The sequence below is a fragment of the Micromesistius poutassou genome (genome assembly GCF_964030765.1).
Source record: "Micromesistius poutassou genome assembly, chromosome: 7".
Taxonomy (NCBI): Eukaryota; Metazoa; Chordata; class Actinopteri; order Gadiformes; family Gadidae; genus Micromesistius; species Micromesistius poutassou.
Window position 1 is genome coordinate 10429335 of NC_140277.1, and position 23965 is coordinate 10453299.

The 23965-nt window shown below is 43.5% G+C and overlaps 1 protein-coding gene across 1 annotated transcript; it reads right to left on the reverse strand.

Annotated features, from left to right (window-relative positions):
- Positions 1 to 2473: 2473 nt before the first annotated feature.
- Positions 2474 to 23795, reverse strand: shtn1 (shootin 1; the record flags this gene model as incomplete). The annotated part of the gene is made up of 16 exons (XM_084470274.1): positions 2474 to 2559; positions 3857 to 3980; positions 4332 to 4382; positions 5029 to 5135; positions 7702 to 7784; positions 7910 to 8036; positions 8827 to 8980; positions 11497 to 11643; positions 11857 to 11951; positions 13362 to 13443; positions 13916 to 14013; positions 14251 to 14425; positions 17559 to 17653; positions 21987 to 22047; positions 22651 to 22703; positions 23741 to 23795. The coding sequence occupies 16 exons, from the start codon at positions 23793 to 23795 to the stop codon at positions 2474 to 2476; spliced, it is 1593 nt and encodes a 530-aa protein (XP_084326400.1).
- Between the last annotated feature and the right edge of the window lie 170 nt (positions 23796 to 23965).

Genomic DNA, 23965 nt, shown 5'->3' on the forward strand with positions numbered 1-23965 from the left:
GAATCAATGTCTTTGCGTTGTGTAGTCATGTTATGTGTTATTTTGCATTTACATAAGTCCATTCGTTAATTTAATAAATGTATTATGTTTAACAAGATAATCATGATCAAATTATACCACTGTTGGATGATGTTGTTACAATAAATATGTGGATTTTCAAGTGACCCACGGAAGATATATTTATTCTTCTTTGGGACAGACATGTTATTATGCAGAACCCGGAAGTTGATGTTCACTTTGTTTCCACAAAAAGTCCATTCCAGGGGTTCATTTTAAACTTACATTTTGTTTAACAAAATAATTATGACGAACAAATACCGTTTTAAAGTTTAAAAAATCAACAAAAATGCAGACAAAAAATATTTCCGAATAACTTTTTTTTTTATTATCAACATGTACCACAGTACTTAGATCTATATAAACAATGCATACCCACCATTCATGGGGGCACAGAATGACTTGGGAGTAGGATACAGACGTCTGGTCTCTGAATCAGTGCATAAAGATCTACTAAAATTATTTTGGAGGCTATGGCCTGACAGGAAGTGATGTAACTAGAAGGTGCCAGGCCAGTAAAGTGTAATGGATAAGTGCCACATGTTATGCCACTCTTCCACCGACAGTACCAGCTCGACTCGCCTTGACTCGCCTCAACTTGGCCAGCCTTTTTTTTGCGTTTCCATTGGCAAAAAAAGTACCTGGTACCTGGTACCGGGTACTTTTTTTAGTACCACCTCCGTCGAGGTTCCAATGCCGCTTTTCCACCGACAGTATCAGCTCGACTCAACTCGCCTCGACTCGGTTCCAGGCGCGTTTCCATCTAAAAAAGAACCTCTTCAATGTGGGCGGGTCGTAGAAAAGAAGCTCTCCACCATGGGCGGGTCGTCATTAGGTTTTAATCACGGGAGACGCGATTCCCAGGAAATCTGAATCTGATCAAGACTATTTTCCCGGGATTCCCGGGAAAGGTTATGATGGAAAATAAAATAAAAAGCGCAATGACTGCGCGTCTATTGTTGTCATACGGTAACGTTGATGGAGGCGAAACTCGAGCCCTAGGAAAGGAACGACACTAAAACGAAACAGCGAAACGCTGATCCTCAAGAGCCGGTCCGTGGACTCCAGCCACGCCGGACACACACAATCACGCCCGACACACACAACCACGTGCAGCCTAACTCTAGCCCCGGGAAAGGAGCGACACACACGGCGAAACGCTGATCAGTGTCCCCCTCGGGAGCGGGTTTGTGGACTCCAACCACGCCGGACACAACTTAACTTTGAGTGATTATTCCCATTTACAGCCGCTGGCCAAACAGTTACCAGCAGCCTGTTTACGTCACACAAAAGTACCTACTCCGCTCGCTTGGAACCTCGACGGAGGTAGTACAAAAAAAAAGTACCCGGTACTAGGTACCGGGTACTTTTTTTGCCAATGGAAACGCAAAAAAGGCGTGGCGAGTCGAGTCGAGTCGAGCTGGTACTGGCGGTGGAAAAGTGGCACAAGTGAGCGGAGTAGGTACTTTTGTGTGGCGTAAACAGGCTGCTGGCCACTGATTGGCCAGCGGCTGCAAACAGGAATAATCACTCAAAGTTAAGTTGTGTCCAGTGTGGCTGGAGTCCACGGAACCGCTGCCGAGGGGGACACGGATCTGCGTTTCGCTGTGTGTGTCGCTCCTTTCCCGGGGCTAGAGTTAGGCTGCACGTGGTTGTGTGTGTCCGGCGTGGTTGTGTGTGTCCGGCGTGGTTGTGTGTGTCCGGCGTGGCTGGAGTCCACAGACCCGCTCCCGAGGGGGACACGGATCAGCGGTTCGCTGTCTCGTTTTTGTGTCGTTCCTTTCCCAGGGCTCAAGTTTCGCCTCGATCAACGTTACTGTATGACAACAATAGACGCCCAGTCATTGCGCTTTTTATTTTATTTTATTTCCCATCATAACCTTTCCCAGGAATCAGGAAATAGTTTTGATCAGATTCTGATTTCCCGGGAATCCCGTCTCCCGGGATTAAAACCTAATGACGACCCGCCCATGTTGGAGAGGTTGTTTTCTACGACCTGCCCACATTGAAAAGGTACTTTTTTAGATGGAAACGCGATGTGCCTGGAACCAAACCGAGTCGTGCTGCGCTAAGTCGTGGCGAGTTGAGCTGGTACTGTCGGTGGAAAAGCGGCATTTGTGAATATGCTATATAGTTTCGTTTCAACTAAATCTTTGTTTATAGTGTGCCTAACAATAGTGCCTATTCTTTCTTACTGTTTCATCAACAACAGATTTGTACACATTATTCATTTTGAAGTCTTACGTCTTCATCTCATGGTCAGTCCAGACCAACAAAATGGAATATTTAGAGTTTGTAATGGGATAGAATTTCAGCAGAGAAGCTGAACAGAGGTTTGTATATGGTAAGGTGATTGAAAAATAACAAAATGGAGGATGTCGAGAAACTGCAGTTTACCAGAAGAAACCCACTGTCCCTAGCAGGGCCTCTGTCTGGTCTTCTTAGACCTTGACGAAGACGACGGCTTCCTAGCATCCAGCCCCCTGCTGGGAGGAGGCGTGTCTGTGGAGAAACACACACACACACACACACACACACACACACACACACACACACACACACACACACACACACACACACACACACACACACACACACACACACACACACACACACACACACACACATTTTTCAATATACAAAGCTCAGAGAAATCCATGTGACAACATAACCTCGAAAGTCTTTCTCTGCCCAATTGAATGTGTACAAGAATGTTTTTTTCAGTGGTATTTCATGTTGTTTACTGTAGGTTGTATTGTATTGTATGCTGTCATGGCCAGATCTCCTTTGTAAAACAGATGGTTGATGGGTTCAATGGGACAAACCTGGTTAAATAAAGGTGAAACAAAACATAATCATAATACATAAAAGAAGCTACCCAGCAATTATTGGGAGATGCATGCCATCCAGTTTAAAAGGATCATTGACGATACCATCTTCTATTGATTAACACAGGTGTCCGCACAGTCACAAGTACGGAACACAATGTCACAACTTATCGAACCTTGCAGAGTAAACTTTAAATCAGCGTGTTTTGAAAACCAAAATCCACCTTCTTTTCATGTTCCATTCACACTTCACCAAGACCTATGTTGAAGGCTTTTATTTTCAGACGGGAGGTAGATGCATTTACAACACTCAATTTCTTATGACAAGGTGAGGGTCATCTACTTACTTTGTGGTGATGATAAATATAAAGGGTGAAGTACGTATTTTAAATGGACATTTTCGCTTCATTCAGAGCAAATAATCCTGCCCTACCTAATGTTCCACATTAAAATCCAACTTCACTATTTAGTAATTTAGCAGATGCTTTTATCTTAAGCGACATAGTCAGGTCTGTAGCCAGGGTTTAAAAAATTGTGAGGTCAATTATTCTTTTACTGTATTTGTGGACGAAAAAACACAACTTATATTGGCAGCTATACAGACTCATAAAGCTTAATGCTAAGAAAATGTATTACGATGCTTCTATTCATATCTCCTTTAACATAGGCTTCACTGGATCATCTTTTACAAAAGGAAAGAAGATGATGTCGTCCCCCAATTCCTTGCGGCAACAAGGAATTGTTTTAACGTTTAAAACGTTAAAACATTTATAATTTTCATTTAACAAAGAGCATACTTATTTGTACGTAATTTCCGCATTTGCGCAGTGGACAATTTACTGAAAAAAGTATGCCATCAGATCCCATGATCTGTCAGATCCAGATTCGATAAGCAGAGTCAGAATCAAAATTTAAATGACACCCACCCCTTCCCATAGCTGTCACACAGTTAATCCCCTTAAGTCACTCACCAGCGAGGGCCGTGGCTTCCAGAGCACCCCGCCTTCTCAGTAAAATCTTCTCCAGCTCCCCGGTCCCGTCGACTGCTGTCGCCTGCGGCTGGGCCCGTGGTGGAGCCGTCCGTTGGACCTTCTCCTGAGGAGGAAGACAGACCACACCAGACCAAGAGTCAAGTGCCATTTCTACAGGTTCATCTTATTTCCTTTGGTTTAATTATCTGGTATCTGACTTCTGTACCCGCAGAAGTCAGATACCAGATACCTTGTAGATACCTTCTGTAACTCATCCAACTCTTACTATCATAGTATGAGAACCCAAATGGAAAAGACAACTGCGTAATATTCCTAGTTTGTTATGATATTATAAATATTATGTTGCTCTACAACCTTTCAAAGCACAAAAGATATTCCTCTGGTGCATTTTCAACCCTTCTTATTTTCCAACCCATTACAACAGGGAAATTTGAAGCTTTCAAACTTCCATTACCATGATTCCTTTCAGTTCCTGAATGGCAGAGTTAGACGGCAGTCTCTCCACCTGAGAGGGGGTGATGAGAGGGGGAAACAGGGGACAGGGGATAGGAAGAGAGGAGAGAGAAAGAAGGTGGAGAGATGGAGAGGAGAGAAAGTGATGGAAAGAAGAAGGGGGGAGAGTGGAGAGGAAGTAATGGGGAAAAGAGGGGAGAGAAGAGGAGGGAGAAGGAGAAGGAGAGGGGCGAGAAGAAGAGATGGGCTTGGTAAATAAATAAAGTTTGAAAAATTATATTTACTTTCCTCGTTCAGCACTTAGAGTCTTAACTACAGACAGACAGTGCTGTTTTTTCACAGAATCCATTTCAGTCACAAGTCAATTTTCAGACTTTCCACCGTTCTTGATAATGACTTGAACAGGACGACTCCCATAATACCAGCTAATTTCAGAGAGCGCAGTAGCGGGGAATGGTCTTAAGAAGGCCCTGTGTTGTTATTTAATCAGAGCGGTGTCCTGATCCACACAGAACAAGCTCTAATGCTGTGTTAAAGACTAGGAGATGTTGTTGTTGGCAAGACGGTGTGATATGATTTAACAAACAGAGCTGTGGTGGAAGATAGTACAGACTGCACGGAGGGTGAATGCTAACATACTGCTATAGTACACTATGGGAGGTTTTCTATGGCATTGGCGTTTCCAGGGTTAGGAGTACCCTTGGTTTGGTCCTGGTGCTGGGGCTCCGGGCTACGGGTCGCAGGAGGACACCTCTCTTGATCCTGTCCATCATCTCATCCACCGCCTGCTTCCTTACATCCACCACTATGAGAGAGAGAGAGGAGAGAGGAGGGGGGGGGGGGGAGAGAGAGAGAGCGAGAGCGAGAGAGAGAGAGAGAGAGAGAGAGAGAGACAGGTCGGTACAATACAATACTAGTTATTTGAAATGTTTTTCTACAACATTATAACATTTATAGTCTCACAGGTCAGTACAGTACCAGCACCAGATAAAATGAAAGTTAGTTAGGAGACAGGCCTGACAAATGCTGATGCAGAGATGCTTACTAACTACATCTAACTACCGTCTCGGCTGAACTGGTCCAATGACCGGTCCAATGACCAACAAACATAAAGGTGCCTCAAAATTCCTTATCTGTCCCTGGCTCTAGTATTGATTTGAAGTAAAAGGTTAATTTGGTTGCTGACACCATGAGAGATATTCTTGTGAACTATTGATAAATTAAAAAAGGAATGTGAAACAAAATTGTATTAAGTAGGAGTTGTGTGGGTTTTATGTCTCTGCAATCGTCATATTAAAGCCCATGTATTTTGTGTTGTGTGGAATTCGATGAATTCCACACTTTCATCCAAATGTTATGCAAGGGAAAGTTCCCCAAGTTCAGGTGAAAAGAAAAAATCATTAAAAAGAAAAGAATAATACAAGAATAATCCGCTGACTAACGCAGTCTTTTGGGTAATATAACATTTCTAACAGCTTGCATTCAATGATACACACAATGGCTCCATTGAGATTTAAATTTCCTAACATTGTGGAAAAGCTATTTCATATTAAAAGTCATATTCAAATATTTTTCGTATTATTCCAATGTCAATAAAGTATCCTTGGGTCCTTTCAACCCGGCGTCAAATTCCCCATAATCACCCCCGGGCACAGTTGCCAATTGACGCCCGCCAAACATCTTAGACCCGAGCGAAGACAAGCGGTCTATTCAGTCAACCAGCTCTCCCAAGTCAAGGCTTCCCTTTTGTTTGGGTAGATTGAAGAATTTACCTGTGACCTAATCGGCCAATGGGAGAGGCAGAAGTTAATAAGTTCTCATATGCCACAAGCCACGATGTTTATCTCGCCACTCCAGAGTGACTCGCACAAGGCGATAAAGCAGGTGAATAATAGTTTCTCCTGTGAGGGAAGAGTTTCTGTGGCAGTGTTGGGGGGGGGGGGATATTCTGACAGAATATTCAACACCTGGTTCAAATAAGCAGAGTTCGGCAGCAGAGGGAAACCGCGGCATGCTGGACGTTTTGAATTCATTGTTGGGGGCTGTTGTAATGCCCAGACGGTGGCCGTCCAATTTATTTTGTCCTGAATCGTGTGCTCGCGGGAGGCTGAGAATACGGGTGAATGAATCCCACTGCGCAGGTACACTGTGGCCTCTACGTCACCAGCGTGGTACACTGGCCTCTACGTCACCAGCGTGGTACACTGTGGCCTCTACGTCACCAGCGTGGTACACTGTGGCCTCTACGTCACCAGCGTGGTACACTGTGGCCTCTACGTCACCAGCGTGGTACACTGGCCTCTACGTCACCAGCGTGGTACACTGTGGCCTCTACGTCACCAGCGTGGTACACTGTGGCCTCTACGTCACCAGCGTGGTACACTGTGGCCTCTACGTCACCAGCGTGGTACACTGTGGCCTCTACGTCACCAGCGTGGTACACTGTGGCCTCTACGTCACCAGCGTGGTACACTGTGGCCTCTACGTCACCAGCGTGGTACACTGTGGCCTCTACGTCACCAGCGTGGTACACTGTGGCCTCTACGTCACCAGCGTGGTACACTGTGGCCTCTACGTCACCAGCGTGGTACACTGTGGCCTCTACGTCACCAGCGTGGTACACTGTGGCCTCTACGTCACCAGCGTGGTACACTGTGGCCTCTACGTCACCAGCGTGGTACACTGTGGCCTCTACGTCACCAGCGTGGTACACTGTGGCCTCTACGTCACCAGCGTGGTACACTGTGGCCTCTACGTCACCAGCGTGGTACACTGTGGCCTCTACGTCACCAGCGTGGTACACTGTGGCCTCTACGTCACCAGCGTGGTACACTGTGGCCTCTACGTCACCAGCGTGGTACACTGTGGCCTCTACGACACAAGTGTAGATAATTTCATCATGGGTTCTCTTTTCCTCTGCAAACATGCAGTACTACACATCTTCACCCGTTCATTGGTTTATCATCTTTATTGATTGCAGAAATGAAGCAACTTTGATTCAGCATTGTTATTGAATTAGCATTTGTATTGATCTATCATGTTTCATGATGAATCATCTATACTGATGAATAATTTTCATTGATTTATAATCTTCATTGATTTAACATCTTCATTGATTAAGCATCTGTACTGATTCAGCATCTGTATGGATATAGCATGTTTATTATTCAGAATGTTTAATGATTGAGCATCTTTACTGATGTAGCAACTGTATTGATTTAGCATAATTATTTATTGAGCATGATTATTGATAACACATCTGTATTGTTTTAGCAATTGTATTGATTTAGCAAGTATATTAATCAATGAACTTGCTAAATCAATACAAGCATTATGATTCATGCATGTTTATTCAATCAGCTTGTTTCTACCTGGTTCCCCGGCGGAGTCCTGAACGACCAGCGGGATGTCCATTGCGACGCCCTTCTTCTTGCGGATCAGAGACAGCAGGGAGCTGAGAGAAGGATTGTTGTGTGTCAAAGCCTATCAAGACGAGGTCGCCAGGTGAGTCGGCACAGACCTTTTAGTAAGGACATTTTAAGAGGGAACGGATTCTATCACACCTGTGGCTAACCTTACCTGAGAGGGTTGGAGGGCTGTGGTGGTGGTGGTGGTGGTGGAGGAGGCGGGGGAGGAGGTGGAGGAGGAGGTGCGTGGCATGAAGGGGGATTGGTAGCCGTCTGGAGCCTCTGCTGGAGTTCCTCGACTTCAACAACAACACACAAGCCGACTCAATTCAAGTCAACTCTATATGTATATATATGTAGAGCCCTTAATCACAGTCACAGCCTCAAAGGGCTACACCATATTATACACCCTCTAACATTTAGCCATGTGAAGGATGAGGAAGGAGTCAAACACAAAGCCAGAGGTGAGAAACATTGAGAAGAAACACAGAAGAAGGACCCCTCCTTCCAGGAACAGTAAGGAGTGCAATAGGTGCACATAAATATGACCCTGGATTAGGAAATATTAATGGGGCATTTAACAACCATAAGGCTGGTTGTGCTGGCCCGGTAATTTAATTTACCAAGAAGACAAGAGGCCACTCAGCGGTGCAGAATGCGGCTGTTGGGATGGTCTGAGCAACGACAACACAAACTGTAGTTGTGAATATTCTCAAGGGGAAACGATGGCAAGAGGAGAGAGGGGATGGGGGTTACGCTCAGTGCTTTGTCGCCCGCTGGAATTCAGCCCTGAGTGTTTACGGCGCAACGTCCCTGGGCTCCCATCACCTCTCAGCTCCCACATTCTCCCTCCCTCTCCACGTCCCTCACTCCGCCTCCCTCCCCCTCTCCAAACCCGGTCCTCTCTCCCGTCCCTCCATCCACCCTTCTCTTTCTCTCCCCTCCCTCTTTCTCCCCCTCTCCCCGTTCTATTATCTTCCCGGCTCTCTCTCTCCCCCCTCTCATATCTCTCTATCCCCCCCCTCTCTCTTTCGCTCTCTCTCTCCACCCTCTGCTATCTCTCTCTCTCCCTCTTTCTTTCTCTCTCACCGGTGGAGCGCAGGTCCTTGACCTCCCTCTCGGCCCGGGTGCACCTCCCCCCCTGCTCCTCCTTCTCCTCCTCCAGGAGGTCAAGTTTGAGTCGCAGAGCCGTCAGCTCCTTCTCAGCCTGGCCGCTCCGCACTCGCTCCTCTGCCTCTTTCATCTGGCGACACAAACACAAACACACACACACACACACACACACACACACACACACACACACACATTAAGCGGCACAGTGTCAGTGTGGCTCAGTGTCGCCACACACATCCACCCTCAGTCCACGCCCAGGTCTGATATACAGTATTTGTGATGTCAGAAATGATCCTGTGTTCTATGTTGACAAAAAATCTTAACCTGCTTTCCATAAGGATGATAAATTATCTATGAGATAATGGAATCTTAGACCAGAAAATATACATTATAGAATATATATATATATATATATATATATATATATATGTGTGTGTGTGAAAAAGGTAGGACACCCAATGAAAACTTTTTTCTTTTTCAACATATTTGAACATGGACATTATAACATTATTTAGAGATGGCTGTAATATAACTAAATAAATAAAACTGAAAACAATATGTTTTGTAATTATTTGGAAGATGTAATTAAGAACTGCAATTTATTGTGAGGAAGAAGTTAGGACCCACCCACACGTTTTGCAACTTAAAATGCCTTACATTAGAATCAAGTGCACTACATTAGGTGCAAATTATTAAAACATCCTTAGAGAGGATTTTAGAGGAGCCTGCCTTATTTAAACCGTTGACATTTGGTCAGGCTTGCTCTCATTGTTGAAGTTAATGTCATGGTTTGGGGCTGTTTTGAGGCAGCTGGGCCTGGCCAGCTCCCCATCATAGAATCCTCCATTAATTTTTTATTGTACCAGAGAGTGCTTGAGAAAAATGTGGGATCGTCCGTCAGAAAATTGAAGCTGAAGCGTATGTGGACCATGCAACATGACAATGACCCAAAACATTCCAGCAAATCCACCAAGGAATGGCTCAAAAGAAAGAAGTGGATAGTTATGGAATAGCCAAGTAAAAGCTAGGATCTTAATCCTACGGAGATGCTGTGGGGTGATTTGAAACGGGCTGTGCAGGCAAGACACCCCTCAAACATCAAACTACTGAAAGAATTCTGCATGGAGAAGTGGGATAAACTTTCTCCAAACCGATGTCAGAGACTGGTACACAGTTAAAGGAAACGTCAAATTGAGGTCATTTCAGCCAAAGGGGGCAATACCAGCTATTAGGGAATATGGTCCTAGCTTTCTCCTCAACAGAAATGTTAGCTTTTTTTGTAAAGTAAATTAAATCAAGAATTAGCATTGTTTTCTGTTCTATTACATCACCTTTATCTGTATATATTGTTTGAAAGAAGATCAAATATTGATGTCCATAGTTATTACCATTGTTTTTTGTTCCATTACATCACCTTTATCTGTATATGTTGTTTGAAAGAAGATCAAATATTGATGTCCTAACCCTGTCCATAGTTCTTAAAACATATAACATATAACCTCACCATATATAACATATAAACATATATATATTATTATACTTTTTTTTATACAGGCTTTCTTATCATCTTATAATCTAAGGTTCGTGGCTAGATCTGCTATTAGCTTGCTGACTGAACTGGGTATTTGTGGACGAAGTCTGAGGCAGGTGGTTAGTAACATGTCCGTGGCAGCAGAACAAGCAAGTGAATGGCTGTGGGTAAGGAGAAAACATACTTCCTGGGGTGCAAGCTAAGGTAAGCCAGCTGTGCTAACGTGTGCTAATGTATTAACGTGTTTGTTTGGTCAGGGTTAGGGGTAGGGCTAGGGGTACGATGCAGGAAAGAGTGTTTAGATGCATTAAATGTGGCAATGTGGTGGCAGCATTGAGGGGGGTGAATCCAGGACGCTGGTTTCATTGTTAAGCCTTCAGGAGGTGTCGTGGGCCTAACTTAACGAAACATCTGTGAAAGAGGGTGCCCACTTGATAACCCCAATGATATTCTGCTCACTGCATACTGCTGTATTTACTGCTGTTAGTTGGGCTAGTTGTCTCGTGTTTTTCACCTTTGGTTGGTAGCTTAGTAGCGCCAGTGGGGCTTCTGAATATGTGTGTTCCTTGGATTTTGGCACAAGGGATTATAACATCTGATCCTGTGTATTAATGAAATAAAAAATAAGGTTCAGAAAATAACTATTTAATGTCAGACTGGATGAGCAGTGGTTCCTGTGGAGGAGTGTAAACATGCGTTTGCCAGTGTTGCGTGTTCACCGGCCCCCTCGTCTGCCTGCCACCTCGGCTTTCCCCAACAATGTGTCCATTGTTCCCCAAATGAAGAGGACATCTCCCCTCTCACCCCAGCGCAGGGGGAGTTCAGCGATCCCACTTAGCCCTAATTGTTCCTGCCGTCTGTGCCAAGCAGTGGAATTAGCCAGCCAAGCTGTGTTTGCTGTAGGCAGGAATCTGGCAGGTCAGACGCTGGGATCTTCCTCCCAACCCCAAGGTGCTAATCTAGACCCCGTCCAGGGTAAGGGGTAGGGGATAAGGGTGTTAGGGTGAAGAGGTTAGTGTTTGGGGGCTAGGTTTAGAGGGTTCATAAAACTAGCCCTGGAGGATAAGGGCTAGTGGGTAGTCAATCTAGCGTTGCAGGAAGTGGTTTGGTCAGACCTGCTGCAGGTGCTCCAACCTCTGGGTTTCCCCTTCCTGGGTGAGCTTGGCGACCTCTCGTAGTGCTTCCTGTAGGGCATGGCCAGGGGCGGCGCTCTGGACCAGCAGCTGGCTCTGTCTCCTCAGCTTCTTCTGCTCCACCAGCATCTGGACCGGAGGAGTAGGACATGGTGAGGTCATGTACAATGCTTGCATATTCTATTATGCATGGTATGCCTTGCATCCTGCAAGGATACCTAAAGAGAGACATTGGGGTTTGAACCTAGAACCTTTCGGTTGGGAGTTAAACACCCTAGTCACGATGATGTGAGCCGGACTAGGTTTTATGCATAACTACGGTACAGGACAGAGTTGATTTACCTCCCTGGCAAACTTCTCCGCCTCTGTCCGCAAGTCTCTCTCCAAGCTCAGGTCATCCTGCAACACCTCAAACTCCTCCGCTGCAAACACTGACACTGGAGAGAGAGACATGGAGAACGAGAGATCATTTTATTTTTAGTCATAGTTGTTTAGTCGTTAGTTGTTTGATTATGTGATTATTATTATGACTAGTTGTAATTAAACCCATAGCTATAATGTGGAAACCCCAGTCGATAATGTAAGAAATTTCTGAGCACATAATATAATAACATTTTGCCTATAATGTTACAACATATAACATTTTGGTTCACCTATTACATAATGAAGCAAGCGTAATAATTTTCTCCTTACGTTATGAAGCAAGCATATTCATTTTATACTTATAAGCCGTTTTCACACATTGTTGCCGCATTTGTATATCAGGAGATTCGACCCTGAGGGTGATTCACACTCGATGCTTTATATGCGGACATCGATGTCGTTTAGACATCAGTAGAATCAACAGGGGGTTCAGGGGGATTAGGCTTGCAAGGGGCGGGATATGACGTAGGGTCTAAGTTCCCAAGAGGCGGGAAAAGTGTGGCCTCTGTCACTGTAGTTTGTTTTGATTTGACCATAGACAAAATGGAGGCAGAACGGGCAGAACTCATCGCGATCATCTTAGATGTTGCTAAAATGATGCATCATATATTCCGTTGCATCCACAAAAGACATTTAGGGAGGCTCAAGGAGGAGAGTAATATTACATTTTAGCAACAAAGTGTAGTCTCTATAGACATAATTCACCATACTGTGTTATTGACGTTGACGATTGATGTTTTCGTTCCGTGTTATAGGGATGCTGTCTCTTTAAGATCACGTGACACGTGTGTTGGTATGCCGGTCGGCGCGATGTTTGAATCTAGCGGTTTTTATATGATAAGATGAACGACCTGCCGTTGCGTTGTCGACGTGAGTAATTGTCTCTTCACTTCTTTTAGCGCAATTTCTACAGTCTATAGCAGAACGTCTTACCTGGGAGAGTTTGACGACGGCGGGTCCGTTAAAACAGACGGAAGGGGGGAGGGGGGGATCAATATCGCAAGACATTGCGGGATGCGGGATCGATCTTGCCGTTGTCTTTGAACGTCTGCATGCGTGCGTGCGTGTGTGTGTGTGTATATGTGTGTGTGTGTGTGTGCGTGTGTGTGTGTATGTGCGTGCCTGCATTCGCGCGTGCTGTGTGTTTGTGTGTGAGCTGCAAGCTGCTTGGCACATGCGCACTGATCAACTTGTCAGAGCAACTTGTCCCGACAGGCCTGCTATTATAGTAGTAAGACGATTATATTATCATATCATATTGTTAAATGCTTTGGCAACAAAAAAACGACGAAAGACAGAGAATGAGAGAGAGAAAGAGATTGACATTGAAGGTATAATTTATTCTGCAAGATGTATTTCTTCTCAAGGTTAACTTACAGCAACAATACAGATAGACAAACACACACACACACACACACACTCACCTCGGTTGTATTTCTGCAGGAGGGCTCTCTGCCGCACTGTCTCTGCGATCAAAACACTGTTATCGTGTTTCTCTTTCAGCAACTGCATTAAAGTAAAGCCAGTAAAAATTACTTTTTATGTGTAAAAGAATAACCAAAACTTTAAACTCGCCCAGTTGCACAACAGAGTAGTACTATCAGTAGCAAGTAAATAATAAACAGTTTGGCATCTGTTTTTTTTCTCATTCCATTTGATTTGATTCTTCAGTTACTTATTAAGGAACTAGGAAAATTAGCGGTTGTTGGATTTAACCAAAAGGTAAACATAACGTGAGGTGAAAAGATAACACACACATTATCCATGTTTATACTACTTATTTTATATATATATATATATATATATATATATATATATATACACACACATTTCTATGGGATTAGTACCTTCATGGACAGGAGAGTGAAGAGAGAAAGTAATTTGAAGAAGAGAGGGCGAAACATGTGCCACAGGTCAGTTTTCCATTGAGCTACCAGAGGATTAACCTATGCGGGTGGCACACTCTACTCCTACTCACTTCGTCCCTGGTGTCACAGAGATGGTCACGAAGGGCCTCTACATCGACCACGGCTTGCGTCTTCTCCTGCACCACCTGAGAAAGTTTCTCACGCAGCTCTGACACAAACACAACATCCATTGCACCACCAGTGATAACCTTTACACACAAACAGATCCTGATCAAGTAGTGCACTAGTACTAGAATTTGATGCCAAACTAGGATGCTATGCTGAAGGTCCTTCCTTCTCTCCCTAAACGCTGTCCTGCCTCTCTTCACTCTCCTGTCCATAGAAAATAACTTGATCTGGGAGCATTGTGGTCTGAGAGGAGGAGCACTGCAGGCCCCCCAGGTACCTGTGATGGTGGTCTGGCACTTGGTAAGGAGACACTCCTGGTTGGCTCCTTGCAAATCCTCCTCCTCCTTCTGCTCCTTCTCCTCCTCCAGGTGGATCTCAGTGATGGTGTCGGGGCCCAGATGAGCCATCAACAGCATGCTCTTCCTCTTCAGGGAGCGGTTCTGACGCTTCAGCTGGGAACACATGGAGATGAACACATGCAGTTGGAGGGATGAGGGGACGAGGTGATATAACTATTCACACATGCAGGTGGAGCAAGGATGAGGTGATAAACCTATGGAGAAAAGCGAGGGATGAGGGGATAGACCTATGTACACATGCATTTGGCTGATGAGGGAATGTTGAAGTGGTAGAACGATGAACACATGGAGGTGGAGGGATGAAGAGATGAAGTGAATTCATAGTGAACTATGAATGTGGTCTACGGGATGTAGTCACACACGCACGCATGCACGCATTTCAAGGAGGTATATTTAAACATGATAAACACAGCAAAACAACACCTCATCCTGCTCTCATTTCGCGGGGGCTTTTATTTTCTAAGTGAAGCCGTCACACAGACGTAATTCATTGTGAATGTAAAAGTCAGAAGAAAAGAGCAGGGATGAGGCACCGCTGAGCTTGTGTTCTGATTTCTTTAGTTTCCCTCGTCCCTGCAATCAGCAGAAGAGGCGTGGCACATGAGACGAACAAACAGCCGTGTAACACCAGACACCTCATTAGAGGAACACTGGGGGAAAAGTGGCCCAAATATTTCTCCTTTCTCCATCGTAATCATTGCTCTCTTTTCTTATTTTTTTCATTTGATAGCACACGGTATTTGCGTCTATATTTCCATGCAGCAATTTGCACCTCTGTATTTTGAATCCAATGCTCTCTCTATATTCAAGGCGATTCAGCGTTTTCATCAGTGCTATACTGTGGGGGGGTCCACTATCCACTATGGGAACAGCGAATCCAGTGCTTCTGTCTTCCCGACAGCCATATATGTCCATTAGGGCGAGCGTCAGTAAGTAAAACCCTAATGAAACCTATGGCACAGAGACAGATGGCAATTATGCATATGTCTTGATGCGTTCTCAAGGTGGGAAAGTGCACAGAGAGAGATGAAGAGACAAGAGAGATGGAGAGAGAGACGGAAAGAGAAAGAGAAAGCAAGAGGGATGGATAGAGTGAGAGAGTGAGAAAGAGAGAAAGAGAGAGAAGCCAAGTCACAAATGACACATTTATTAATGGCGTCCCGCAGGGATGCAAATAGCAGCAATTCAATCTTTTGATAACGCCCTTCAAAAGGCATCTTTTTATGTGTGCATGCGTGTTAGATGCAATCAACAATACATAACATGGAATCACAGCCCTTTTGATAATAATCTATGATTGATAAAAGGCGTGCGTATGAAATTATGCACTCAGATAAATCAATGGCACCGGAGGGCAAGACCAGGGGAGGTCACCATCAACAAATTTGTCGCTCCCGCTGTCCTCCGCGCTGATCACACATCAACGCTGAAGAAAAAAAAAAGTCAAGCATCGCAACACTGCCACTGATTGGCCCGCTCGCAAATTGCTGGCATCCTCTGTCGTCTGGTTTTAATTCAAAGTGTTGGGAAATCACATTCAAGTTTCACCGCCTCTGTTACTGCTCTTTGGAAAGAGCTGGCAGTCAAAATAACTGTCATTGGACATGGAGAAATTAACGTGGGCTCAATTTGCCTGTCTTCCCTTGGTTAAACCTCCCCAAATATTTTGGGTGTGATTTAAATGGAAATGAGCTACAGAGTGATGCTGCCAGCATCCAGAGTCCAGGGATGCTGTTGCTGCTCCAATTAAATGGCTTATATTTATATCTACAGTATGTGTGTCAACATTTATTCATGCCTCCAGTATGTATCTTTAACATAAATTTAGGTCTTTCTCTCTAACTCTGTCTTAAAGTATTGATTTTATAACGATCTGATTCATTCAAAAGCTACCAATTTTGGTCAGTTCTGGAGGTATGAACAGAAAACCTACAATTAACAAAACTTGATCTAACTGATTAATCAGCAAATGTTAAAGAGGCCAATTTCAGCAGCAATAAATTAATATTTTAGCTTTAAGTCCACCTTGTTTTTTCTGCATTGTAAATTTATTTAGTAAAATGTTATTGAGTTCAAACTGCTGGACTATTTCACCAACTCCCTTTCTCTCTTGCCTGATTGGTCAACCCTAACATAAATCAATAAAAGTAAATAAAGGGTGATGCTATTTTAATCAAATCTTAGACATATAGTTATCAGCAAGTTCTGCTCAGAGGAGTCAACATATTCTCCTTATATGAATGAAGTTTCAGAGTAGGATGCTGGCTGAATCCCAGCGCTCTGATTGGACGGACCTGCTGATTAGAATAATCTGCTATTCCTGGAACATAATGATTGGTTATTGGCTTGCTGCTTTTCATGCTGAAAACGATGTGAATTTACACTCTATCTATGGTGTCCAGGGGACACCAGCCGTTATATTTGTATTTTGATTAAATTACTATTCTCAACTTTGAGAATAGTTATGACTTGATTTTACAAATTAAAATATGTACAAAAATGTATAAAAAGTCTTCAGATTTGTGAACAGGAGCAAACTCAATCCGACCAGGAGAAGAAGACGTCTTAGAAACAATGTGCTCAAACACACCTCATATTAGTATAAAAATAAAGATATTTTAGAATTTACACATTTAGAAATTAGGAAAAGTCTTGTATCATCTCAAATCACATTTGTTTCATTGGTTTGTCATTTCCAGTTCAGACGTTCTGTCCCAGTATTTCACAATCTTTTGTGCTTTAAATATGGCTGCCTGAATGGTATTGGAGGTGTGGAAGATGCTAACAGGAGGACCCTATTTGGTTGTTTAAACAATAACATAATTATTACGATTACTCTTAGTAGACCTACTTAATCTAAGAAACTAGGATCAACAACAAGCTGATATATACAGTATCTGCTCATTTTTGTACTCACTTGTCGAAACGTTACAAAAGTGACCTTCAGCAGCCAATTCAATGGCTTGGATAGGCCTTCAAGTTGCTAATCAACAGATGATGTACAACGTTTAATTTGCATATTTGCGTGTTTGTGTGCATGTTTGTGTTTAGCTTGCCTGTTTGTTTTGCTGTGTGTGCAATACAGTTCAGAAGGCGTGGTCTCCCATCATAAGAGAAGAGCATTAATGTAAATGCCGGTTCTTTGTCTGTGAGGAAGCTCTGCATGTCGTGGCGTGTTGGGGGTGAGACACAGCTGTACAGCGCTTGTCAGTGAGATGAGCCGTACCTTTGAGGCCAGGATTTCAACGCTCTGACGACAAGTCCTCTCAATCTCCAGATCCTCTTGAATGGCATTCACCTCTTCAATGACCATGTGGGACACTGGCAGAAAGACATACAAAGAGACAGAGAGAGAGACAGAGACAGAGACAGAGACAGAGAGAGAGAGAGGTCGTAAGATAACAAGCAATGGTTAGAAAGGATAGGATAGAAAAAAAAATCCTATTCTTAGGATAACCCTAAAAAACATGCTGGTTTATATAACTTAAAGGATAAGGAATACAGTAGGCAAACCATCACATTTTTACTATAAAAACATGATAGATCACATTTGTAAATACATTGTTAATGTACTTTCAAAGAGTAATTATTTCTTAAAACATTGTTTATATGAAGATAACATACAATACTCTCATACAATATTACTGTATCACGAAACAATATCTCAAATACGTCTATTCATAATGCCTGAGACAACACCATCCATGTCCCACCGTCCATGATGATAATGTCACCATGGAGAATCGATCAAGAAAAAAAATACAGAGAGCGTTGGGTGTATTCATGTTTTCTTAGCCTGTCACCTACAATGTTAAGCCAGTGCTATTCACCGCACAGCAGCATGTGTTTCCATACGAGTCCTGTTACATAAAAACACCTTTGTGAAAACAAAGAATTGGATAAAGATCTGCGCGGGTGTGTGTATGTCTGTGTGTGTGCGAGGGAGCATGTAACCCCCTCAGTTTACAGAGCTTTTAATTGACACGAGAACACCGCGATGCTTGACACTTTAAACCGACCGGCTGTCATTGTGGTGGTTACGCACGTCTTCATTCACAGGCACATGAACTCAACACTACAGATTACAGAGGGCTCGTCTCCTTTGTCTGCCTACTAGGTTTCCCTTGTTCCTTTTTACATATCCTTTGCTCACCGTGTAGATTTCAATCATAAAAGGAGGGAAGAAAAAAACATGCAAATTTACTAAGGAAGGTCGTTCCGGCTGCTATATTAGAGCAGGGTTCACACATACAGTACGATTTTTTTTAGATTTTTACGATGCTGACCATAACAACCTTGTCATTAAGATAGATTGCTATCAGGAATAGAAGTAACAGAAGTAGTAATAGCAATCACATGGTAGACGACCTCAAGCAATTTGATGACCAAGAAAGACTAATAACAATAAAACATTTAAAAACCACCCTCAATTAGTTTACTAGGGGGAAGATTGACTTTTGGAATGGAGATCTATAACCACTGCTCTAATCTGAATGTAATTCCTGGATCTCTCCCCTCTTGTCTCTATTTCTCTGCGGTTTTCTAAGCCTGACATGTGGCCCTGACTGATGCCATCATCAAGTATCTCTCGTCATCACACCTCAGGACAAAAGATCCTTCCTCACCACTTAACTAATTAAACATTGGGTGTCTGTGTGTGTGTCGGGGTGGGATTGTGTGTGCAGGCGACGGAGGGATGAGGCATTAGTGCCGTTGCCGCGGGCGACTCCCCTACCCCTGGTGACACATAATTAAGCTGTGTGATGAGTGTTGAACGGTACCACTCATCCATCAACACGTCAACAGTAGCTGCAACGCTAGTTCCAAATTTAGCTTCAACACTAGCCTCAATGTTTGCCTTGATGCTTCAACACGTGCCTCAACACTAACTAGTCTCAGCAATGACTAAACTCAATGCTAGCTGCAAAGCTAGCCTTAATGACAGCTTCAACGCTAACCAATGCAACACCAGCCTTAATGTTAGCCCATCCACTAGCCCTACTATGAACGCCATCTCTAGCCTCGAGCCAATATAGTTAAACATAGAAATACAGACAGACAAACAGAAAGGGGTGCCCTAAACTAAATGCTGTGTAAATTGTTATTACTGGTCACCAGAGTAAACAAACCTCCATGTGGAAGGTGTATGTGTGTGTGTGTGTGTGTGTGTGTGTGTGTGTGTGTGTGTGTGTGTGTGTGTGTGTGTGCGCGCGCGTGCGTGCGTGTGTGGCAGGGCCAACGACACAGAGAATTGTTAGTGTTAATTATAAGTTTCAGCCACTCCCCCTTGCCCCTCCCCACACCACCACCACCATCATCATCATCGTCATCATCATCACTCCATCTTTGCTTTCTACCCCCGCCTCTTGTCTTCGTGTGTGTGTGTGTGTGTGTGTGTGTGTGTGTGTGTGTGTGGACAGTGATTACCCTCAGCGTGTCAACGTGCAGCATAATGGTATCAGAGGCTCCAGTGCATCTCTGAATTAAATGGTGTGTGTGTGTGGGGGGGGGGGGGCTTGATGAGGGAGGTGGGGGCAGATGCCTTTGTGGTGTTATCATTACAACACAATGGTCATGTTGTCGCCAACCTTGCCACAGCCAATTCAAAAGAAATGATTGTGTGTGTGTGTGTGTGTCTGAGTGTGTATGTGTGGGTGGGGAGGTGAATCGTGGTGTGTGTGTGTGTGTGTGTGTGTGTGTGTGTGTGTGTGTGTGTGTGTGTGTGTGTGTGTGTGTGTGTGTGTGTGTGTGTGTGTGTGTGTGTGGAGGGGAGTAGTGATGGTGGTGATGGGGGTGCTGGTTTGGGATGGTGAGGGGCTTGTTCTCTCCCTTTCTCCCTCCCACCTCCGACTCATCCCTCCACTACATCACCCTCACCCCCCCCCAGTCGTTTCGTTGTGAATAGGAGCAATTTTCTAAGAGCTATGAAATCACGTAATAGGCCCTAATATGCAGCTGTTTGGCAGTGTGCGACAGCCTCTTTTAGCGTGCAAGTCAAACACAATATGTGTTTTGGCTGAGGGATCGCTGAATATTCGCCACGCTTATTCATATGAAAATCCTGGCGCGCGCACTGTGATTACAAAGGCAAACTATTTGCTTGTTCTTTTGACATGTGGCACCTCAGATCAAACCCTGCCTGCAATTATTTGGTCATGGTGCCCCATTCTACCTTAAAGGAAAATATATTTTTCGCGCAGGCTGAAGAAATGTGAAAAGCATTTAAATTGTTGAGGGATGTGTGGAGTGAAAGTGCTGTGGCAGGCCTGGTACTTGTGAATGCCATCATCTGAAGGTTTGGAGATGGCGGAGGTGGGCCTCCTCCCATAGGCCAGGAGGGGGACGGACCCATGGGATATTTTGGTGCCGAGTTTTGGTGCCGATTCAAACACGTCGATAATGCAATTGTTAACATATCTGGTGTTGTTGCCAGGGACAGAGACTCTCACATTACGGCGTGTCAATGTGTTTTCGAGGAGCAGTTTAGTTTGGTACCTACCTCTGACATTCAATCCAAAGTCGAATCGAAGGAAAATCACACCAAAGATTCAATCATGAGGAGGTGTGTTGGCTCTGCTTGCTACCAGTGATGGTTTACGTTTTTGTAGTTGTACCAACAAGGGCTCAATAGGGCTCAATAGGATTGTTAATTTTAACTAGCATATTATGCATTTATGTTTCAGTGTTGATGAGCAAATTTGTAGTCCAAATTAATTATGAAGGAAAATTATCAACTGATATATTTAGGAAGGGATTTGTTTTTTTGCTTGGATGTAGCTTGGGTTAACTAATGCAATGTTATTACCCTAAATTGATTATTGAATTTCAATATGACTGTGAGCACACTGTATATGAAAGGCTAGTTCAACCGTGTTTAAACAATCAAACTATTAAACTGTGTGTTTTAAAGACTGCATGTCAGGGTTACCACTCTACCCTGATCCATACATCCATAAAGGCTTGTCACAATACCCAAACGTTACTTCAGTCAGGGTGTCACCATACAACTTGGATCCTTCTATGTTAAGCACACATTTGCACCTACATGTGGGCTGGGCAAAATGGAAAAATGTATTATCACGTAGCTCATGGGTCATTTTACTTCATGATTAAGATATCCATCAATATCACGATTTAGAGTATATCTTGTCATCCTCATTGTTCTATACTATAAAATTGGGGATCACAAGTCGATATCCAACCAAACATTTAGTCAATATAAATGAACATGTGGATAAGTGAGACCCTAGCAACATGTGGATAACCTTTTGAAGGCCCACCCCACCAGAGAGGTTGGGCTGCCGGCTTCCTGAAAGGGGGTGGGGCAAGCCACTCAAATAATCAATACAAATGCACATGCATGTGAATTAACTTCTGCAAGCTAATTGATCGTTTCCGATCATTGGTTGTGTTGCCCGGGGCAGGTCAAGGAAGACTTTTAATATTTGTATACTTGATCACTGGCGTCATAAGTAACTATGTAAGTAACTATGTAAGGAACGCAAATTCAATCAAGCAAAAAAAAAAGGGACGCTGGCAGGGAAACCCTGGTCTAGTGGCAGCCGATAGCCAGCCTGACCTGGACCCAGGGCTAGCAGTTCCTTCTGGGTATGTCTGTCTGTCTGGTGGAGGGGGGGTCTGGAGATGAACCCACCTTGCTGGAACTCATTGAGCTTCTGGATGGCCTGGTCCCTCTCCTCCTGTATACGCTGACACTGGAAAGAGACAGAAACAGACAGACAGACAAACAGACAGACAGACAGACAGAGAGAGAGAGATTCTGGCATCTGAGATGTTTTGATATTGGGGAGCATATAAATAACAGGGTAAATAAAATGGATTGCTTAAAATAAAATATACTGAAAAAATGTGATCTGTAGGAACATTGGAAAGAGCTACCCTCAGCCCAGCTAAAGGTTTACCTGGGAGAATTGTCACCATTTGAATAATGACATACTCTGAAGAACATTTCACTCAAATGTATATATTTTACTTGATTTGCTCAAAGGACATTTCCCAAATACTTATGTTACCCCCTAGTACCAACATTTTAACTATTTATTTTAGTTAAAAATTAAGATTTGATCTGAGACTACGATTTTTTTGACAGTGAAAGCCATTCAGGTTCTGAATGGACATTGTATGCCTAAATTTACACTCCAAAAGGGTTGTTTAGCAAGGCTATTCAGTCGCTTCATCTCTTGGCAGATAAATGCATTACAACATTTAAGTTAAAATGAATGACCTGAATGTGAGTGGGCCATGCTCACAGTGTTTCATGTAAAAGCAGTAATGTGTGGAATAAAACCTCAACTAACCTCCATGGTGGTGAGACCGTGTTCCCGCTGTAGGGCCTCATATTCCTGGACCACTGTGGGCAACAAGGGGTGCCACTTACAAGACATCTTCACAAAGACAGGAGTTGTGGAATATCTGATAGTTTCCCTTCATCACTAATATCACTGCTGCTAAATAAAGAGCAAAAATGGGCCAACTTGTGATACACCATCCTCTGACTAGGTTCACCCCCCCTCCCCCATCCCATGTGTCATGACCAATAATGTGGAAAATAGCGATAGCCCCACAGTTAGAGGGAAGTGTGTGTCTCTGTTTCCATAAAGTCAAGAGGCTGTAGACCTAACTTTACTTTATTAATTCAGACTGGAAATTAGGGGGACATCATTAAAAGACACTGTTGATAGTGAGCCAGTAGAAATAAGGCAGTAGCCATATGTATATGTAAATCATGTTTAATATCACAATACACAAACGTGATAAAGATTTGCATTATGCATGTAATTTAATAGTGTGCCAGAGGAATCAATGTCACACACATCCTTCTACAGTTGATAACCTATTTCTACTTTGTGTGGTTAACGATAAATAAGACCTCCATCTTAAGTCAATCCTTGTAAAACCCATTGTTGTTTGAGTAACCGAGGACTGTGTTGACTCAGGGCGGGTTGGGAGGCCAATGGTCGAATACAATTATATATTCAGGTACCATCCATGTTTTATATATAATATAACTGTAGTCCCTTTTCTAGGGCACGTCTTGATTATTGGTCGCCCGAATTCCTTCTTTAAGGACTAACTTTAGTAAGGTAAGAGACAAGATATGAGATGAGCCTTGCATTTACACTCGATATTTGGACTTTGCCCTTGCAGAAAAGTCTAGCAAAAAATAAATAAATAGTGTGTAGTGCATAGTGCGTTCATATTTACGACAGAAATCTACATCTAGAATTCTAGACGGAAAATGTATCCATCTCCGTGGCGGTTGGGGAAATTAATTGAGTATTTAAAAAACATCAAAGTTGGCCAAGACACCGTTGACGTAGTAATAATTCACAATGTTTAATGTACGCTGCTACAACATATATGAGGCTAGTTTCACACCGAACTCACCTTGGTTTGACAACTTTGCGATGACATTGATTTGCTCTAGTTCTTCTGCCGCCATTGTATTAAATTCAGCCTTGGCATATAGAGCACGTGACTTGTATGTAGCGCAATGAACAGGTAGACACGAAGTCGCGCGCACAAAGCACACGCACACACCACTTTATTATCCTGAACCACGCCCACAGCGATAGCACACACAGGTTAACAAGTGTCAAAGTGTACAGTTTG